The sequence below is a fragment of the Engystomops pustulosus genome, chromosome 4, assembly GCF_040894005.1.
Source record: "Engystomops pustulosus chromosome 4, aEngPut4.maternal, whole genome shotgun sequence".
Taxonomy (NCBI): Eukaryota; Metazoa; Chordata; class Amphibia; order Anura; family Leptodactylidae; genus Engystomops; species Engystomops pustulosus.
The window spans coordinates 123,236,296-123,259,324 of record NC_092414.1 but is presented as its reverse complement, the minus strand read 5'-3'; the positions used below and the strand labels follow the sequence as shown (position 1 = coordinate 123,259,324).

Genomic DNA, 23,029 nt, shown 5'->3' with positions numbered 1-23,029 from the left:
GGAGGAGTTCCTGTCTCCGTCACCCGACCAATCAAATCGGTCCCGCCCGCCGATCGCCGTGATTGGCCAGTCAAACCTGACTGGCCAATTACAGCGATTTTAGGCTAAAAAACGTGCTTTTAGCACTTTCCTCTTCCTCCAGCGGCACCATTTTGGTTTGGTATCGCTGGAGAGAGGAGAGAGCGTTACTGTGTGCACCAAAATACACTTTTACACTATAAATAGTGTTCTGATCCTTATCTGATCCCTATTGTTCCCTACAAATTCCCATCCCTATCTGTTTTTTCCTGTGTCCTGTGTGTTCCCTGTGTGATCGCCTTGTGTGATCCCACGTGTCTTCCGTTTTTCCCTGTCTGTCCCTTCTGAACCCAAACGCACTTTTCAGTGCGCTGTGTTAGCGTTGTTCTGCACTGGACGCACTTTTCAGTGCGCCGTGTGAATAGCGCTGCACAGAATCTTTAGCAATCTTAGCGGTAGTTAGTTTGTCTTAGGGCAAGCTAGGTGCATTTGTAGCGCCTTTTTGCGCGGTGCACATAGGTTTTTTTTCGGTGCCTGGTAATATTTTTTTCCAGAACGCCGTAGGTGTACCCGTACTTAGCTATTTTTTGTGTGTGCCATCTGTGCGGCTGGTCCGTGTGGCTTGGTGTGCATTATCTTTTTTTTTTGTGTGCTATCTGTGCGGCTTGTCCGTGTAGTTTAGTGCGCATTATTTTTTTTGTGTGCTATCTGTGCGGCTTGTCCGTGTAGTTTAGTGTGCATTATTTTTTGTGTGTGCCATCTGTGCGGCTTGTCCGTGTAGTTTGGTGTGCATTACCTTTTTTTTTGTGTGCTATCTGTGCGGCTTGTCCGTGTAGTTTAGTGCGCATTATTTTTTTTGTGTGCTATCTGTGTGGCTTGTCCGTGTAGTTTAGTGCGCATTATTTTTTGTGTGCCATCTGTGCAGCTGGTCCGTGTGGCTTGGTGTGCATTATCTTTTTTTTTTGTGTGCTATCTGTGCGGCTTGTCCGTGTAGTTTAGTGCGCATTATTTTTTGTGTGCCATCTGTGCGGCTGGTCCGTGTGGCTTGGTGTGCATTATCTTTTTTTTTTGTGTGCTATCTGTGCGGCTTGTCCGTGTAGTTTAGTGCACATTATTTTTTGTGTGTGCCATCTGTGCGGCTTGTCCGTGTAGTTTGGTGCGCATTATCTTTTTTTTTTTGTGTGCTATCTGTGCGGCTTGTCCGTGTAGTTTAGTGCACATTATTTTTTGTGTGTGCCATCTGTGCGGCTTGTCCGTGTAGTTTGGTGCGCATTATCTTTTTTTTTTGTGTGCTATCTGTGCGGCTTGTCCGTGTAGTTTAGTGCACATTATTTTTTGTGTGTGCCATCTGTGCGGCTTGTCCGTGTAGTTTGGTGTGCATTATATTTTTTTTTTGTGTGCCTGCTAGACGGTTTATCCGTGTAGTTTGGTGCACATTATCTAATTTTTCTTGTTCTCTATTTTTTTTTTGTGTGCAATGTCTCAGAAGACGTACACCGTGTTGGAGGCATATAACATGCTTGCCTCTGACACCGAGTCAGCTAGTGGGGATGATGGTCCCTTTTACCTATCATCATCCTCCTTCTCATCTTCCAGTGACCTGGAAGGACCCCCAAGAAGGCGCCGTAGGGTTCCAGGGACTTCTGCAATTGAAGTGCCTGGGACTTCTGCAGGAGAAGTGCCTGGGACTTCTGCAGGAGAAGTGCCTGGGACTTCTGCAGGAGAAGTGCCTGGGACTTCTGCAGGAGAAGCGTCTGGGGCTTCCACTGACCCCACATGGGTAGCCCCAGATAATTATACCCCTCAGGTCCCTGACTTTTTGGGCCATCCTGGCATTAACTTTGACACGACAGGGCTCAGAGCTGTAGACTTTTTTAAGTTTTTTTTTGATGAGGAGCTGCTAAATATTATTATATTTCAGACAAATCTCTACGCTGCACAACATATTGCCCAAAACCCCACGTCCTTTTATGCACAACCCTACAGGTGGACCCCTGTCACTGCAGCAGAGATGCACAAGTATTGGGGCATAATACTCCTTATGGGGATAGTAAAGAAGCCTTCAATCAGGGACTACTGGAGCACAGATATACTGTACCACACCCCCATGTTCCGCATGGCAATGAGCAGGATGCGCTTTGAAGCCATCCATAAGTTTTTGCACTACACTGACAACACACAGTGCCCACCCAGAGGTGACCCCAGTTATGATTGGTTATTTAAGGTCAGGCCCATATTAGATCATTTTAGTGCCAAGTTTGCCCAGGCATATACTCCCGCCAAACATGTGAGCATAGACGAGTCCCTGGTACAATTCAAAGGGAGACTTCAATTCCGCCAGTACCTGCCCAATAAGAGGGCAAGATATGGTGTGAAAATGTATAAGCTGTGCGAAAGTTCATCAGGGTACACATACAAGTTCAGGGTATATGAAGGGAAGGACTCCACTATAGTGCCCCCAGAATGCCCCCCCTTCCTGGGTGTTACAGGGAAGATAGTGTGGGATTTAGTGCACCCACTGCTGGACCAGGGCTACCACCTCTACCTGGACAATTTCTACACCAGCACCACCCTGTTCAAGTGCCTCACTTCCAGAAATACTGCGGCATGCGGCACTGTACGCAGAAATCAGAGAGGTCTCCCTAAGTCGCTGCTTGGGCAAAAACTTAAAAGGCACGAAAGCAGGGCACTATGCAGCGACTCTGTATTGTGTGTTAAGTACAAGGACAAGAGAGAGGTCCTTGTATTAACCACAATACATGAGCACACCACCACCCCTGTCCCAGTACGAGGTGCCAGTACAGAAACCCCCAAGCCAGACTGTATTTTAGATTATAACAAATACATGGGAGGGGTGGACTTGTCTGACCAGGTGCTTCAGCCGTACAATGCCATGCGGAAGTCGAGGGTGTGGTACAAGAAGCTGGCCGTGCACATCATGCAGATGGCATTGTATAATGCTTATGTGCTGCATCGATATGCCGGCCAGAGGGGAACTTTCCTGGAATTTCAAGAGATGGTAATAAAGTACTTTCTTTTTGGAGACCAGGAAGGGGGGAGTGCTAGCACATCTGGAAGTGAGGCCACATCACGTATTGTACCAGGGCAGCACTTTCCAGGAGTAGTTCCCCAAACAGCCAGCAAGGGAAGGTCACAAAAGAGGTGCAGGGTGTGCTCCAAAAATGGCATTCGGAAGGACACTATTCATCACTGTGAGACATGCCCAGAAAAACCAGGGTTATGTATGAAAGATTGCTTCCGAATTTATCATACATCCCTGGATTTTTAGAGTACCCTGTTGTTACCCTGACGCACAGCTTATACATCATGCCGCACCTTCCCTTCTAAGCCCTGCCATGTGCCCAGCCTGTAGATTACTGTCCCGTATGCTTTACCCGGGAAAACATGCATCATGATTTTTAGGGTGTTTGTCTCCCATGGCAGCAGCTGGGCACAAAATGACATAATAGATATTTTTTACTATGCACTATCCATTTTGCACTTTTTCAGGGGTCCACCTGTGGGGTTAAAATGCTAACTATACCCCTAGATTAATTCATGGAGGGGTGTAGTTTCCAAAATAGGGTCAGTTCTTAGGGGTTTCTACTGTACTGGCCCCTATTGGCATCTACAAATCTTTCATGATGCCAAAAAGAAAAAAAAAAAGTACAATGTCTGTGCTCCAACAAGTTATTCCCTTTTGAGCCCTGCCGTGTCACCATCCTACAGATTATTGCCTCCTATGGGGTATTGCCCTAACCGGGGTAACCCGCAGAATGATTTTTGATGTGTTTTTCCCCAGTGGCATGAGTTGGGCAAAATACTTTTGTCACTTCAATGGCATATTTGATAAATTGCAATACAACTGTTTCTCTGCACTACTCACTTTGTATTACATTTGAGCCAGCACCTTAGGGGTTAAAATACTCATACAAGCCTACATACATTCTTTGAGGGGTGCCCTTTCCAAAATGGGTTCACTACTTGGGCTTTCTATTGTACTGGTACCTCGGGGGTACCCCCCATTACCAATCTAATGAAAACGAAGCTTGAAAACCTAAATTGTGCTTCTTTCTTCCTGACCCCTGCCGTGTGCCCAGCCTGTAAATTATTGGCACATGTGTGGTATTTCCGTACTCAGGACAACCCCCAGAATGATTTTTGGGGTGTTTGTCTAAAGTGGCATGGGTTGGGCACAGTATATGAGGCACAAAAATGACTTTTTTGAGATAAAAACACAATTTTTACTCTGCACCATTTACTTTGCATTCAATTTTGACCAGCGTGTTGGGGGTTAAAATGATCATACAAGCCTACATACATTCTTTGAGGGGTGCCCTTTCCAAAATGGGTTCACTACTTGGGAGTTTCTATTGTACTGGTACCTCGGGGGTACCCCCCATTACCAATCTAGTGAAAACGAAGCTTGAAAACCTAAATTGTGCTTCTTTCTTCCTGACCCCTGCCGTGTGCCCAGCCTGTAAATTATTGGCACATGTGTGGTATTGCCGTACTCAGGACAACCCCTAGAATGATTTTTGGGGTGTTTGTCTAAAGTGGCATGGGTTGGGCACAGTATATGAGGCACAAAAATGACTTTTTTGAGATAAAAACACAATTTTTACTCTGCACCATTTACTTTGCATTCAATTTTGACCAGCGTGTTGGGGGTTAAAATGATCATACAAGCCTACATACATTCTTTGAGGGGTGCCCTTTCCAAAATGGGTTCACTACTTGGGAGTTTCTATTGTACTGGTACCTCGGGGGTACCCCCCCATTACCAATCTAGTGAAAACGAAGCTTGAAAACCTAAATTGTGCTTCTTTCTTCCTGACCCCTGCCGTGTGCCCAGCCTGTAAATTATTGGCACATGTGTGGTATTGCCGTACTCAGGACAACCCGCAGAATGATTTTTGGGGTGTTTGTCTGAAGTGGCATGGGTTGGGCACAGTATATGAGGCACTAAAATGACATTTTTGAGATAAAAACGCAATTTTTACTCTGCACCATTTACTTGGCATTCAATTTTGACCAGCGTGTCGGGGGTTAAAATGCTCACCACAACCACCGATAAATTCTTTGAGGGGTCTAGTTTCCGTAATGGTATCATTTATTGGGGGTTTCTATTGCACTGGCACCTCACGGGCCCTGCCAACATGACATGGCACTCCAAATCCAAACGTGTGAAAACGGAGCTGGAAAATCAAAATTTCACTCCTTCCATTCTCATCCCTTCTGTGTGCCCAGCCTGTAAATTATTGGCACATGTGTGGTATTGCCGTACTCGGGACAACCCGCAGAATGATTTTTGGGGTGTTTGTCTGAAGTGGCATGGGTTGGGCACAGTATATGAGGCACTAAAATGACATTTTTGAGATAAAAACGCAATTTTTACTCTGCACCATTTACTTTGCATAAAATTTTGACCAGCGTGTCGGGGGTTAAAATGCTCACCACAACCACCGATAAATTCTTTGAGGGGTCTAGTTTCCGTAATGGTATCATTTATTGGGGGTTTCTATTGCACTGGCACCTCACGGGCCCTGCCAACATGACATGGCACTCCAAATCCAAACTTGTGAAAACGGAGATGGAATATCAAAATTTCACTCCTTCTGTTCTCATCCCTTCTGTGTGCCCAGTCTGTAAATTATTGGCACATGTGTGGTATTGCCGTACTCGGGACAACCCGCAGAATGATTTTTGGGGTGTTTGTCTGAAGTGGCATGGGTTGGGCACAGTATATGAGGCACTAAAATGACATTTTTGAGATAAAAACGCAATTTTTACTCTGCACCATTTACTTTGCATTCAATTTTGACCAGCGTGTCGGGGGTTAAAATGCTCACCACAACCACCGATAAATTCTTTGAGGGGTCTAGTTTCCGTAATGGTATCATTTATTGGGGGTTTCTATTGCACTGGCACCTCACGGGCCCTGCCAACATGACATGGCACTCCAAATCCAAACTTGTGAAAACGGAGATGGAAAATCAAAATTTCACTCCTTCTGTTCTCATCCCTTCTGTGTGCCCAGTCTGTAAATTATTGGCACATGTGTGGTATTGCCGTACTCGGGACAACCCGCAGAATGATTTTTGGGGTGCTTGTCTGAAGTGGCATGGGTTGGGCACAGTATATGAGGCACTAAAATGACATTTTTGAGATAAAAACGCAATTTTTACTCTGCACCATTTACTTTGCATAAAATTTTGACCAGCGTGTCGGGGGTTAAAATGCTCACCACAACCACCGATAAATTCTTTGAGGGGTCTAGTTTCCGTAATGGTATCATTTATTGGGGGTTTCTATTGCACTGGCACCTCACGGGCCCTGCCAACATGACATGGCACTCCAAATCCAAACGTGTGAAAACGGAGCTGGAAAATCAAAATTTCACTCCTTCCATTCTCATCCCTTCTGTGTGCCCAGCCTGTAAATTATTGGCACATGTGTGGTATTGCCGTACTCGGGACAACCCGCAGAATGATTTTTGGGGTGTTTGTCTGAAGTGGCATGGGTTGGGCACAGTATATGAGGCACTAAAATGACATTTTTGAGATAAAAACGCAATTTTTACTCTGCACCATTTACTTTGCATTCAATTTTGACCAGCGTGTCGGGGGTTAAAATGCTCACCACAACCACCGATAAATTCTTTGAGGGGTCTAGTTTCCGTAATGGTATCATTTATTGGGGGTTTCTATTGCACTGGCACCTCACGGGCCCTGCCAACATGACATGGCACTCCAAATCCAAACTTGTGAAAACGGAGATGGAAAATCAAAATTTCACTCCTTCTGTTCTCATCCCTTCTGTGTGCCCAGTCTGTAACTTATTGGCACATGTGTGGTATTGCCGTACTCGGGACAACCCGCAGAATGATTTTTGGGGTGCTTGTCTGAAGTGGCATGGGTTGGGCACAGTATATGAGGCACTAAAATGACATTTTTGAGATAAAAACGCAATTTTTACTCTGCACCATTTACTTTGCATAAAATTTTGACCAGCGTGTCGGGGGTTAAAATGCTCACCACAACCACCGATAAATTCTTTGAGGGGTCTAGTTTCCGTAATGGTATCATTTATTGGGGGTTTCTATTGCACTGGCACCTCACGGGCCCTGCCAACATGACATGGCACTCCAAATCCAAACGTGTGAAAACGGAGCTGGAAAATCAAAATTTCACTCCTTCCATTCTCATCCCTTCTGTGTGCCCAGCCTGTAAATTATTGGCACATGTGTGGTATTGCCGTACTCGGGACAACCCGCAGAATGATTTTTGGGGTGTTTGTCTGAAGTGGCATGGGTTGGGCACAGTATATGAGGCACTAAAATGACATTTTTGAGATAAAAACGCAATTTTTACTCTGCACCATTTACTTTGCATTCAATTTTGACCAGCGTGTCGGGGGTTAAAATGCTCACCACAACCACCAATAAATTCTTTGAGGGGTCTAGTTTCCGTAATGGTATCATTTATTGGGGCTTTCTATTGCACTGGCACCTCACGGGCCCTGCCAACATGACATGGCACTCCAAATCCAAACTTGTGAAAACGGAGATGGAAAATCAAAATTTCACTCCTTCTGTTCTCATCCCTTCTGTGTGCCCAGTCTGTAAATTATTGGCACATGTGTGGTATTGCCGTACTCGGGACAACCCGCAGAATGATTTTTGGGGTGTTTGTCTGAAGTGGCATGGGTTGGGCACAGTATATGAGGCACTAAAATGACATTTTTGAGATAAAAACGCAATTTTTACTCTGCACCATTTACTTTGCATAAAATTTTGACCAGCGTGTCGGGGGTTAAAATGCTCACCACAACCACCGATAAATTCTTTGAGGGGTCTAGTTTCCGAAATGGTGACATTTTGGGGGGTTTTCTATTGTACTTTTACTTCAGGGGCTCTTCAATTACACTGTGGCACCACAAAATATTTGCAGCCAAATTGGCTTTCCAAATTCCCAGTATCGCCGAACTCTGTTCTGGACATCACTGTGCGGGGAAACAGCAGCTGACATCCACATGTCTGGTATCGCCGTACTCAGAAGAAGCAGGGCAAGAAATTAGGAATATATATTTACCTCAAATTCCTTCTGAATGTATCCATTTTAGGGCTAAATTGGAAAGATTGAAATCCAAAATTGAAATTTCAAAATTTCCACTCCATTTTCATATGCTTCCGGAAAAATAATTAAAGGGTTAACAGACTTCTTAAATGCTGATTTGAATAGGTTGAGATGTTAGGTTCATAAAATGGTGTTACTTGTGGGGGTATATAGTACATAAGCCTTTATAGAGCACTTCCAAACTGAATTGATCACCAAAAAGTTCGCATTTTTCAAATTTCAAGAAAATCTGAGAAGTTGCTACTAAAACTTCAAACCTTCTCACATCCATAAAAAAAATGGAAACTTAAAACAAATAATGGATATAAAAAGAAGACCAATGGCAAAAGGTTTCCATCAAAAAAAATTTGTGGTATCACTTTTTGTCTAAAAAGTATAACATTTGAAACTTTGAAAATAGTCATTTTTTTCAAATTTTTCCTAAATTTTTGAATTTTTACCCCCCAAAAAAGGAACGGATCACCGAAATGACACTACTAGCATAAACTACAATGTCTCACGAGAAAACAATCTCAAAATCACAGAGATATCTTAAAGCGTTGAAAAGTTATTACCACAGGAAGAGACATTGGTCAAATTTCAAAAAAAAGTTGCGAGCCTTAACCTGCAAACAGGCTGCGTCCTTAAGGAGTTAAGAAGTGTCCGTGACACATATGTGTTGCAGCAACACTATGCCTGACGCGCCACAAGTATCTACACATAAAGGGGTGATCTGGTCCTTAGTTGGAGTTTAGAGGATATTCACCCTGCGGTGTCTGAATTGTGTCAAACACTCTAGGGGGGACTTAACAATGTGTCTCAGGTTCCGCCAGTTTCTAGCTGGTAAACACTTGTCTTTTGGTGGGCCAGATTTATCACTGTGTTGATGAATTCTGGTACAGTATAAGACTGTGGGTTCCTACTTTAGACCTACTTTTAGTTGGTCTAAACTTTGTGCCAGAATTTTGGGTGCACTGATGCAAGCCACACCCCTTTTCCAGAGGCCATACCCCCTTAATCGGACAAGTCGGGAAAGTGCAAATAAAAAGGTCTAAAAGCCTTGATAACTGTGGTGCAAGGCATTTTAGACGTAAAACCACCAGAATTGTGGTGCAAATGCGTTAGTAAATCCCCCCTCTATGTTCAACGTGCACCAAAAACTTTGGTCCACTCTGTTGGAGCAATTCATGAATCTGACGCGCTACTTTTTATAAATGTGGGCCATTGTTATAAGCATTCTTAATGGGGAATATATCACCTTTATGATATTATACATATTTCTACTCTTTGAAGTGATTATTAATATTTATGTCTTAACATGTAAGTTAAATAATAAACAACATTCCTAGTGCTGGTAATTAGGTTCATGTGGTTGACATGCATACACATAGAGTAATCATTATTTTCACTTGTTTGCCTTTAGCAACCAGCATCATTTTCTAAAGTTTAATGCAATAAATTTTAATGACATACTCTCCTTCTAGAATGATATTGGAGGTCAGCGCAGTTTAATAAATAAATGGACTACGTTTCTGAAAGCACGTTTGGTGTGCTCCATACCTGGCCCAGATGGAGGAGACACATACTTCGATGAACTGCGTAAGTTGATTATAATCTCGCCTGTCGCTCATCTATTTCAAGAAGACATAAAACATAAGCCTGATGCTCAACTATGAATGTGCATTGCTTCAGGAGATAGTCTTTTAAGTAAACCTCAGAGCTATACAGGGCTGTCATATAAGCATATAGACAGTAAATCTTACATCACATGTATCAGATGCTTGTATGATGTATGAAGATAAATTGGAACATCTGTCTGATTTCACTTTACAGTTTATAGAGATTATATATGTTGTCAGATGTATGTTAACCTGATCTCTATTTAAGTTCTGCACAATCTAGGAATATAATTGGCTATTATGTGGAAAATGTATAATTTGATGGCGCTATATAAATAAAGATTATTATATTATTATTATTATTATTATTATTATTATTATTATAATGTGTAGTTATATGAAAAGGTATATACATTTCAAGTCTATTTCTAGTGTGTTAAAGAACAGGAAAACATAGACTGTATTTACAAATGTGTAAATTTCTTCATTACAGTGTACAGTATAGATAAGTAGTTGTTGCTATAACCACAATAAAAATTAGCTTCCTCTAAGAATCCTATTAAGTTATCACATGATATGTCCTGTTTGCCGGGCGAACACATGCTGCTTATGTCATGTAACTGAATTGCTTATTGAATGGAAGGAGTAATGTGTCACATGACCATTTCCAAATTTAGTCCTACTCAGCTTATGGATGAATCACTCAAGACCTATCAATGAGTCTTACCAGACAGTTGTGCACATAGAGAAAATAGAAGTAGGTGAATTGTAAATACAAATAATTAAACTGGAATATCCCTTTAGTGAATTGAAACACATTTCTTCTATACTGATTTGTGGTGCACTACAAGTATATCAGCCCCTAGTGCAAATAAGTCCTTGAATTGGATAATACTGTAGCAAGCTCTTTGGTATTTCTGCTTATGAGTATGGTTTAGAATCTACTTAGGTAGAGAATAAAAACAGAAATTTTGCATGAGCGCTAATAAAGAATTACTCTAGTTTATGCCTTTATATTGTTGTTGACTATTGTGTTTTTTTTCTTCTTACCTTTTGCAGAGGATGTGTTTTTACTTCCAACCAAGGATGAACGCAACCCAGTTGTGTATGGAATCTTCACTACAACAAGGTACCGCTTCTGTTCTAGCTGGAGGTTGAACTATCTTCAAGTTTATTCAGATGGAAACACTTTCACAGTTTATTATGATTTCACTAGGGAAACATCAAATCACCAAGGACAGGATTGAGTAATATAAACATACATCTGATTACATGTAACTATAAGAAAAATGTTCTACTAGTGTCCACCTGTTTGATATTGGCATGAACCTAGCATCTCCTCACTGGAGCGATGGATCATGATAGTTGACATAGCAGACTCATTTTTCTTTCTGCTCTGTTTGAGAAGGTTTGTTGAACATTCCAAGTGTGTTGATTTTAGCTTGACCTTGTTCTAGTGATACTCAAGAGGAAGTCAGAAGAGGCCAGAATTATGTCAGATGGAATGACTTTATCTCCAACTTTAATAGGTGAACAGATCATGAAGTACTGTTCTTCTGTGTCTTAGCAAACTTTTTTCACTATCATAGTTAAAAAAACATTTCCAAGTTTAAACATTATTCACTGAAAACAGGCCAGAAAGTTATATATTTGAAAAGGTTTTATCTTTTCTATTTTATACATGAAAAATTGCATTCTCAAGTTTTTTTTTAGATTTCTATATTTTTTAATGAATTTTGACAATTCCTTTGACTCAAAATACACCTAGAATTGGGATTACATACAGTCCATTTAAATAATTGAGTCCCTAAATCTAAAAATTACATCCAGACCTCCAAAGCATCTTGAAGATAAATGTAGTTAATGATAATAACTGCTTCTTATTTTTTCACCTGACCTTCCAATAATAGGAATCATTATGGTTTTGACATATGGACCATTAAATCTATGTGATGGAGTTGTAAGGCCTGGAATGATGTCATACTGCTCCTTTCATAGTAAACGTATATTAGGAATAAATGGAGTGATTAAGGTGGTCCATCAAAATAACTGAAAATGTCTCCTCCTTGTGTTTGACTCTTCAACTTGTAGTAGCCTCTTACTGAGGGATCTCATTATGCTATCATGTTGTTTTAATATGATAGATGATAGAGCTGCCAGAATTCTATAAATTTTTTATCTCTACTCATGTATTACCAGATTTCACGTCACCTTTTTTGCTTGTACTCAATGCATATGAATTATTAATGGAGGGATGACCATACTAGCACAAGTCAAAAATGTGGTTACTTTCCTATATTTTGAATGATCCTTATTACTTGTTCATTTTAACATCTGGAAACTTTTCTTTTTCATTGCAGCTCTATATTTAAAGCATCTGCTGTATGTGTCTATAGCATGGCAGATATAAGGGGCGTATTTAATGGTCCTTATGCTCATAAAGAAAGTCCAGACCATAAATGGGTTCAATATGATGGCCGAATCCCATATCCACGCCCTGGAACAGTATGTATCTCTCTCTTTTTTTAAAACACATTCCATCCGTAGATTTTACACATTTTATTAAGTGCATCCCAAATTGAATTTTACTATGCAGGTTGTCTTTGGGTTACAAATAGAGATGAGCGAACATGCTCGTCCGAGCTTGATGCTCGATCGAGCATTAGCGTACTCGAAACTGCTCGTTGCTCGGACGAATACTTCGCCCGCTCGAGAAAATGGCAGCTCCCGCCGTTTTGCTTTTTGGCAGAAACAGAGCCAATCACAAGCCAGGAGACTCTGCACTCCACCCAGCATGACGTGGTACCCTTACACGTTGATAGCAGTGGTTGGCTGGCCAGATCAGGTGACCCTGGGATAGACTAGCCGCTGCCCGCGCTGCTCGGATCATTCTGTGTCTGGATGCCGCTAGGGAGAGAGCTGCTGCTGGTCAGGGAAAGCGTTAGGGTGTTCTATTAGCTTACTGTTAGGCAGGAGTGATTCTCCAAGAACCCAACAGCCCTTCTTAGGGCTACAATAACGTTCTACTTTTTTTTTTTTTATTTGCATCTAGTACCATTTTGTGAGGAATTAGCAGGGGGACTTGCTACCGCTGTGTTTTGCGCTTAGTGACGCACATATCCATTGCAAAGACCGAAGTGGGAAAATTTAGAAGGGGTTGGATTTCAATTAGGCACAGTCTGCCATTTGTCCTTTTTTATTTTACGTTTATTTTGTTTAATAACTCAGCGTCATCTCATCTGGCATAGTAGTGTGCTTTCATACTTGGCTAGAAAATAGCCATAGGAGAATCCAAACGGCTTACGCCTACAGTAGCGTTATATATTTGATTTCTGGTTGATCTGCTGGTGGCTGTACTTGCTGCAGTGCATCTACTAGCCAATTGTGAGCAATTTGTAGTGAGACTTGCGACCGCTGTGTTTTGCGCTTAGTGACGCACATATCCATTGCAAAGACCGAAGTGGGAAAATTTAGTAGGGGTTGGATTTCAATTAGGCACAGTCTGCCATTTGTCCTTTTTTATTTTACGTTTATTTTGTTTAATAACTCAGCGTCATCTCATCTGGCATAGTAGTGTGCTTTCATACTTGGCTAGAAAATAGCCAAAGGAGAATCCAAACGGCTTACGCCTACAGTAGCGTTATATATTTGATTTCTGGTTGATCTGCTGGTGGCTGTACTTGCTGCAGTGCATCTACTAGCCAATTGTGAGCAATTTGTAGTGAGACTTGCGACCGCTGTGTTTTGCGCTTAGTGACGCACATATCCATTGCAAAGACCGAAGTGGGAAAATTTAGTAGGGGTTGGATTTCAATTAGGCACAGTCTGCCATTTGTCCTTTTTTATTTTACGTTTATTTTGTTTAATAACTCAGTGTCATCTCATCTGGCATAGTAGTGTGCTTTCATACTTGGCTAGAAAATAGCCATAGCAATAGGATAGCATTGTTTGGTTTTAAAAACTCAAAAACACAAAAAAAAAAAAAAAACACAAAAAAAAGTTAAAAAAAAATTAAAGCTATAACTCTCATTTTAAAAATGTTTAACCCGAGGGCTAGGGGTAGAGGACGAGGGCGGGGACGTGGGCGTCCAACTACTGCAGGGGTCAGAGGCCGTGGTCCTGGCCGGGGTGAGACACCACCTGCTTATGAGGGAGCAGGGGAACGCCGCAGAGCTACACTCCCTAGGTTCATGTCTGAAGTTACTGGGACTCGTGGTAGAGCACTGTTGAGGCCAGAACAGTGCGAACAGGTGATGTCGTGGATTGCCGACAATGCTTCGAGCAATTTGTCCACCAGTCAGTCTTCCACGCAGTCCACCCATGTCACCGAAATCGCCACTCCTCCAGCTCCTGCACCTCAGCCTCCTCCCCCCCAGTCTGCCCCCTCCCAGGAAAATTTGGCATTTGAACCGGCATACTCTGAGGAACTGTTTTCTGGACCCTTCCCACAGTCACAAATCACTTGTCCGGTTGCTGCTGAGCAATTTTCCGATGCCCAGGTTTTCCACCAGTCACAGTCTGTGGGTGATGATGACCTTCTTGACGTAGTGGAAGTGTGTAAAGAGGTGTCCGACGATGAGGAGACACGGTTGTCAGACAGTGGGGAAGTTGTTGTCAGGGCAGGAAGTCCGAGGGGGGAGCAGACTGAGGGATCGGAGGATGATGAGGTGACAGACCCAAGCTGGGTTGAGAGGCCGGGTGAACACAGTGCTTCTGAGACGGAGGAGAGTCCTCGACCAGAACAGGTTGGAAGAGGCAGTGGTGGGGCCAGACGAAGAGGCAGGGCCAGAGCTGGTGCATCAGCGCCAAATGTGTCAACTAGTGAAGCTCCCGTGGCGAGGGCTCTTGCGGCGAGGGCTAGATCTTCAGAAGTCTGGAGGTTCTTTAAGGAAACACCGATTGACCGACGGACTGTGGTGTGCAACATTTGCCAAACCAGGCTCAGCAGGGGTTCCACCACTACTAGCTTAACTACCACCAGTATGCGCAGGCATATGAATGCTAAACACCCCACTCAGTGGCAACAAGCCCGTTCACCTCCGGCCGTGCACACCACTGCTCCTTCCCCTGTGTCAGCTGATAGTCAGCCCCCTGCCCAGGACCCTGCCACAAAAACCCCATCGTCGCCTCCACGATCCTCCACAGCATCCACCAGCGTTCAGCTCTCCATACCCCAGACGCTGGAGCGGAAACGCAAATATAGTGCAACCCACCCGCACGCCCAAGCCCTTAATGTGCACATCTCCAGATTGCTTAGCCTGGAGATGCTGCCCTATAGGCTAGTAGAGACCGAGGCCTTTCGCAACCTCATGGCGGCGGCCGCCCCTCGGTATTCGGTCCCCAGCCGCCACTACTTTTCCCGATGTGCCGTCCCAGCCCTGCACCAGCACGTGTCAGACAACATCACCCGTGCCCTGACCAACGCCGTTTCTGACAAGGTCCACCTGACCACGGACACGTGGACGAGTGCTGCCGGGCAGGGCCACTATATGTCGCTGACGGCACATTGGGTTAACTTGGTGGAGGCTGGGACCGAGTCTGACCCTGGGGCTGGTCATATACTGCCGACGCCGAGGATTGCGGGGCCTACCTCGGTCCAGGTGTTTCAGGCCTACTATGCCTCCTCCTCCTCCCACCCCTCCTCCACCTCCTCCTCCGAACTACCATCCGTGGGCACGGCGCCATCAGTCGGTAGCTCTAGGCACAGCAGCAGTGCCGTTGCTAAGCGACAGCAGGCGGTGCTCAAACTGCTGAGCCTAGGCGATAAAAGGCACACCGCCCAAGAGCTATTACAGGGCATCACGGCGCAGACTGATCTGTGGCTGGCACCGCTGAACCTGAAGCCAGGCATGGTTGTGTGTGACAACGGCCATAACCTGGTGGCGGCTCTGCAACTCGGCAGACTGACACATGTGCCATGCCTGGCCCATGTGTTAAATCTGATAGTTCAGCGTTTCCTCAAGACATACCCCAATCTGTCAGATTTGCTCACGAAGGTGCGCCGCATCTGTGCGCATTTCAGGAAGTCCAGCACAGATGCTGCCACTCTCAGGGCAGCGCAGCGCCGCCTCCAACTGCCCGCTCACCGACTGTTGTGCGACGTGCCCACGAGGTGGAATTCAACACTGACCATGTTATCCAGAGTTTACCAGCAGCGCCGAGCCATTGTAGACTGCCAGATGTCAACTTCCACCAGAACTGGTAGTCAGGTCAGTCAGCTTCCTCAAGTCTACAATGAGGAGTGGACGTGGATGTCTGATATCTGTCAGGTGCTGAGTAACTTTGAGGAGTCAACACAGATGGTCAGTGGCGATGCCGCCATCATCAGCCTCACCATCCCGCTGCTTGGCCTGTTGAAAAACTCTCTGATCAGCATGAAGTCGGAAGCTTTGCGCTCGTCACAAGAGATGGGAGAAGAAGATTCCCTTGTTGATAGCCAAAGCACCCTTAGGTCTGTTTCTCAGCGCATATCGGAGGAGGTGGAGGTGGAGGAGGATGAGGAGGAAGAGGAGGAGAATGTTGGCGAGACACAAGAGGGGACCATTGTTGAGTCCTTCACTGTTCAGCGTGTATGGGCAGAAGAGGAGGAGTTGGAGGAGGAGGAAATGGACAGTCAGGCCAGTGAGGGGAGTGAATTCTTACGCGTTGGTACTCTGGCGCATATGGTAGATTTCATGCTAGGCTGCCTATCCCGTGACCCTCGCGTTCAAAGAATTTATTCCAGCACCGATTACTGGGTGTTCACTCTCCTGGACCCACGGTACAAGCAAAATCTTTCCACTCTCATCCCTGCAGAGGAAAGGAGTGTGAGAATGCATGAATACCAGCAGGCCCTGGTTCACAAGCTGAAACAGTATTTCCCTTCTGACAGCGCTAGCGGCAGAGTGCGTAGTTCTGCGGGACAAGTAGCGAGGGAGAGTAGGCGAGCAGGCAGCTTGTCCAGCGCTGGCAAGGGTACGCTTTACAAGGCTTTTGCCAGCTTTATGTCACCCCAGCAAGACACTGTCACCTGTCCCCAGTCTCGGCAGAGTAGGGCTGATCTTTACAGAAAGATGGTGAGGGAGTACGTAGCTGACCATACCATCGTCCTAAATGATCACACAGCTCCCTACAACTACTGGGTTTCAAAGCTGGACATGTGGCACGAACTGGCGCTGTACGCCTTGGAGGTTCTTGCCTGCCCTGCCGCTAGCGTCTTGTCCGAGCGGGTTTTCAGTGCAGCTGGTGGCATCATCACCGATAAGCGTACACGCCTGTCGACTGACAGCGCTGACAGGCTGACGCTTATTAAGATGAATAAAGCCTGGATTTCTCATAATATCCAATCTCCACCAGGTGAAGGAAGCTCAACCTGAAAATTGATCCACTCCTCCTCCTCCTCATTTTCCTCCTTCTCCTCCTCTTTGTACAGTACAGCAGAGGAAACTGGCTATTTTTTGACAGGGCCCACTGGCTCTAGCTATAGTACTTTATGCATTTAATTTTTCTGGAGGGCCACCGACCCGGTCCTCTGTTTTAAACAATTTTTGGGAGTGCCACATACAGGCACTCAATCTATTCAATTTTTCTGGAGGGCCACCTACCTGCTCCTCTGGTTTGAAAACTTTTTGGGACTGCCACATACAGGCACTCAATCTATTCTATTTTTCTGGAGGGCCACCTACCTGCTCCTCTGGTTTGAAAACTTTTTGGGACTGCCACATACAGGCACTCAATCGATTCCATTTTTCTGGAGGGCCACCTACCTGCTCCTCTGGTTTGAAAACTTTTTGGGACTGCCACATACAGGCACTCAATCTATTCTATTTTTCTGGAGGGCCACCTACCTGCTCCTCTGGTTTGAAAACTTTTTGGGACTGCCACATACAGGCACTCAATCGATTCCATTTTTCTGGAGGGCCACCTACCTGCTCCTCTGGTTTGAAAAATTTTTGGGACTGCCACATACAGGCACTATCCAAATTAAATTGTCTCCATAGCAGCCTCCACACGTTGTCTCCATTGCTACCTCCAAAAGTCGTCCATATAGCTGCCTCCATACATCGTCCCTTTATCAAACGAGGTGTGTCAGGCAGAAATTTGGGTTGTTTTCATGGATTCCACATCAAAGTTGTTAACTTTGTCGCCACCCAGCTGTGTTATCCACAAAATATACTAATAAACTTTTATCATTTACCAATATTATTTCAGCGCTTCTTGCGCATCTGTTTACATTCCCCTCACCCGCCATATCCCAAACTTATAAGAACGCTACTACACTTGATCTTATACAAAAGGTTCTTAGAAGTGCTGTTTGGGGAGTAGCCTAGAGACAGGGGCTTGGATTGGCGAAAGCTCGCCTGGCTGCGGAGCGCCAGCTCCATCCCAAGATCCAACTAACATAGTTTTAACTGCAGCACCTTTAATCTACTACTAGTTCACTGCCTCCATAATAATAATAATAATCTTTATTTATATAGCGCCATCATATTCCGTAGCGCTTTACAAATCATAGGAAACAAATACAAATGTAATGTAACAGAGCACAACATTTGTATGGAACAACAGGAGTGAGGTCCCTGCTCGCCAGAGCTTACGGTTTATGAAGATGATGGGGTAACACGAGGTAAAAGAATATTTAATGGTCAAGCCATTCTTCTTAGGGAATAGAACAAAATATAATAAATGGAATTGCTGTCGCTTGAACCACTCAGCCGTCATCTTATATACCAGGTCCAGGGTGAATGGGACTGTAGAGAAGTCTGGTGCCTGTTGGTTGCTGGATAACAGATGGGAGGACGACACAGGACGGGTTAGTAGAAGAGTTAAAACTTCATGCAGTTAATGAGTGTTATAGGCTTGCCTAAAGAAATGGGTTTTAAGAGCACGTTTGAAACTTTGGAGGTTAGGTATTAGTCTGATAGTCCAGGGCAGAGCATTCCATAGAATTGGTGCAGCTCTAGAGAAGTCTTGGAGACGCAAGTGGGAGGTCCGCACTAGGGTAGAGGTTAATCTAAGATCACTGGCGGATCTAAGAGCACGGGTTGGGCGATAGACTGAGATAAGAGAGGAGAGGTAGGGGGGTGCAGCATTATACAGAGCTTTATGGATGAGGGTTATTATTTTAAACTATTCGAAAGGAGACTGGCAGCCAGTGCAGCTACTGGCATGAACTGTAAGCATACATGGTCCCCTTATCAAACGAGCTGTGTCAGGCAGAATTTTGGGTTGTTTTCATGGCTTCCACAACAAACTTGTTAACTTTGTCGCCACCCTGCTGTGTAATCCACAAAAAATACTGGCAAACTTTTATCATTTACCGATATTATTTCAGCGCTTCTTGCGCATCTGTTTACATTCCCCTCACCCGCCATATCCTAAACTTATAAGAACGCTACTACACTTGATCTTATACAAAAGGTTCTTAGAAGTGCTGTTTGGGGAGTAGCCTAGAGACAGGGGCTTGGATTGGCAAAAGCTCGCCTGGCAGCGGAGCGCCAGCTCCATGCCAAGATCCAACTAACATAGTTTTAACTGCAGCACCTTTAATCTACTACTAGTTCACTGCCTCCATACATGGTCCCCTTATCAAACGAGCTGTGTCAGGCAGAATTTTGGGTTGTTTTCATGGCTTCCATGTTAACTTTGTCGCCACCCTGCTGTGTAATCCACAAAATATACTGGCAAACTTTTATCATGTACCGATATTATTTGAGCGCTTCTTGCTCACCTCCTTTGGTTCCTCTCTGCCACCCATTGGTTTGAAGCCTGAGTCCATTTAGGGTATGTCGCCATGACACTCTCTAGCCTGCCGCTGCTGCCTCTGCATGCCGTCCCCTATAGTGTCAGGGTCAATTATTGGATGTTTTAGATGCTATCTAGCTTCATTCTGTCACTCTGTCATGGCCATGCTGTTGCCCATAATTTTGGCATAATGGTGCGATTATGCAGCCTCAGAGGCATCCATGCATGCTGCCCCTGCTGTTTCCTGTCCATTTCCGTGGTGTTTCCATCCTTTTCTGAGGTTCCCAGGTGTTTGGCCAAGCTTCCCTGTGCAGAGCCTTGGTCCCCTTGAAAAATGCTCGAGTCTCCCATTGACTTCAATGGGGTTCGTTATTCGAGACGAGCACTCGAGCATCGGGAAAAGTTCGTCTCGAATAACCCCGAGCATTTTAGTGCTCGCTCATCTCTAGTTACAAACAACATAGGTTCTGTAGGTTTGTTCAGAAGTTCAATTTATATGTCAGAACACTTATTTTTGTAAGTCCCCTTGAGGAAGCTGTTGGTGAAATGCATCAGGGTGCTGTGGTGGTGGTCACTGATCCCATTATAGAGTAATCCCGTTTGTATTGCCATTATACTTTAGGTATTTTGTTTCTATCTTCTATCCCCTTGTTCACAGCTAGTGACTAGAAACAAAAAAAGCTGCAAAACCACAAATGCGCCATATAAGCAGATTTTACTCAACAAATGGATCAATGTTCGCCAGGGGGCTTCTGTATGTGCTATCATTGTAATGTGCAGCATCCTTAATAGATAGCTAGCAGTCAGACCTGTAACAAACACTTAGTATGAGATATCTAGTTGAGTGTTGATGAATCTAACTAATACAGGTTTCTTGGATCTTTATATGACTACTCATTGGTTACAGTTTGGTTGAGTACTGACTGAACTATGTATATATACAGTCACATAGAGACATATGTGGATAGTGTTGACCATCATTGGATGACATTAGTTCTTAAGTGTATGTGGATCTACACATGACATATACCATTTTATTATCAGTACATCTTTAATACTATCTGTACACAGCTATGGGCTAATTGCTCATTGTTACACCGCTTGGTTGTGTTTGTAGACAACAAATGGTAGTTGAGGAACAGCCAGCCATCCTACTTTATAAAAGCTATCTGATGCTGTATATAGCCATTTACCCTTGACTGATCAACCTGGTTGAGTCATAGTCAAGTGGCAATACATCTGTAGCTTATATCTGATAGTGCTGCATGAGAAACAGTGTGGGAGCTGACTGGTCTGCCGCACATTATAATAGACTGTAGTTTATGACAGCCAAATTACACTTCAGACTACCAACTGTCTCTCACATGACTAAACCAGCAGCTAGCATATAACCACACAAGTACAACTGGCTATATCTAAACGCTACTCTACTCAGAATGTCTTTCTGCACATGTAAAGGTGCGTGTGTCACCATCTAGTGAACCATAAGGATCATTTTGGTAGCATATAGCATCACCTCACCACTCCTCTTTGTGATACAGAGTATTCATACACTAAGTTGGGTAACTTCCCAGGTAGTTGCCCCACATTATTATTATTATTATTATTATTATTGTCGAATAATGGGCTAAGTCTGCTATATTAGGATCCTTGTGATTTTAAATGTTGTGTCATTTCTCCTATCTACATTGAAATATAGTATCTTAATGAAACCCTAATAAAAGTTATATTTTAATGTTGGGTTACGGGTAATTAGCGTCTAATTGCACAGTCTTCTGGAAAATATAAGCAGATGACCTTAGTTATGAATTTATTAGTAAATGTCTCTGGTTTCTCATGATTGATTTTGATGGTAGATTTCCCTGAAGTCAGGACTGACCATATCATTCCCCTATTGAAGTATTTTATTTATTTGTTCGGTGCTGGTGATCTGAATCTACACAGCAATAATCTTAACAACTTAGTTATTTTCAAGTAGTTATAATGATTATTATCACACAAACAATCATTGATTACACAGTCACTGATTATCATTTATTTGTTAAATTGTCTGGTTTCTTGCAATAATTTTTGAGACTTCATTGTCTCAGCTGAAAAAAAAGTCTCAAAAAGTAGTACAAGAAACCAGACAGCCTGTTAATAAATCCCCCTTCTTGAGTATGAACAAGCCATGGGGGTCATTTATCTTAATTCCCCCTTCTCTGAGCTCTTTTTGCACCTTTTGTGAGTCTATTTTTTGCACCTGATTTGTATTTGTCAAATAAAGTTTGTTTTACACATTATTAAAAAAGGTGTAATCTTTTGTGCAAATCACACCATTTTGCAAATTTCTAAAAAAGTGCATAAAATTGCGCAAATACCCCGATGTGCTCAAAAAGTCACTAAAATACAACCAAAAAGGCGCATCAGACTAAGATAAATGGCCCCCTTGTTTATTGGTTTGCTAAATCATGAGTTTCACACTAACATAATTATGACCTTATATTTTATCACTTTTTACAGTTTTATCTTTGACAAGTAACCTACATTTGTATGGCAATCCTAGATTGTGTTGGAATCTTTAGGAGATAACTTTTACAATACTTAATGAGCATGACAAACCCTTCTCTGGTAGTGGTTGCTCTATAGCTGGCTTGATTTTGTGAAAATAGAAATTTAAAACAATGTTTGTGTTTAAAATAGTGACTTCAGCACTTTCATTTCATAGGTTTGTTTTCCACCTTAAATAGCTTATTAATATTACATTTTTAAGAATTGGCAGGCAGTGTGTCACTGTTTAACTTGATGAAAGTTGAGTTTGGCAGTTGAAACACAGAAAAGCCTGTATTATACAGTGAACTGCTTTTATAAACTTCCTTTGGATTTCTTAGTCACTTTATATAGGATGCCATCCAAATATTGATTTTCACTTTTTACTAATATATGTCAGTATGTCAAAATGAGTTTGACATAGAAAATGTTATTTCAAGCTTTTAGATTTTTCAAAGATCATGTTTAAAGTCTACACTTATGTGATCTTGTCCCAGTTAGTCAAGTATAACCCAAATGTACATTTCAAAAATTCAAAGGTGGCATTTGGAAGTATAATAGTTCCAAAGTTAAAAAAAACCCCTTTAAATGTTAATCAAGTAGTCCTACCCACCAGCTACCCAGTCCCACCCACCAGCTATGCATTCAGTGAAGAATAGGTAGTGCTGTAGCAAATGATTAAGATTAAATAACCTACATGAACAAGTAAATTACCATCATCAAAATCATTTATAAATTATTAGTTAGCAATTTTAAGGAAAACCTTTTTATAAAAATCTTTGGGAGACAACTGAGAATCCCTAATTCTTGAAACACATTAGCAATTGTGCTTCACCTGTAAAATCGGTGAACTTTCAAAATCTTTAAAGGTTCAGTAATATCATAATGGTTAAAAGACCAGACCTGACAACATATATAATAGTAGTGCTCTCAGGAATGTTATTAATGTTAAAAAACCATAATCCGAGTAAGATATTTCACATTGCTGCAAAGTATTGCTCAAAATGACTCAGAATTCTGTAT

General features: G+C 43.1%; 1 protein-coding gene across 1 annotated transcript in view; it reads left to right on the top strand.

Moving 5' to 3' along the window:
- Positions 1-23,029, top strand: part of SEMA3D (semaphorin 3D) — a 142,489-nt gene that overhangs the window by 96,966 nt on the left and 22,494 nt on the right. Inside the window, exons 9-11 of the mRNA XM_072147286.1 lie at positions 9,620-9,734; positions 10,814-10,883; positions 12,115-12,259. Of these exons, the coding sequence (XP_072003387.1) occupies positions 9,620-9,734; positions 10,814-10,883; positions 12,115-12,259 (330 nt within the window). The remainder of the gene's footprint in view (positions 1-9,619; positions 9,735-10,813; positions 10,884-12,114; positions 12,260-23,029) is intronic.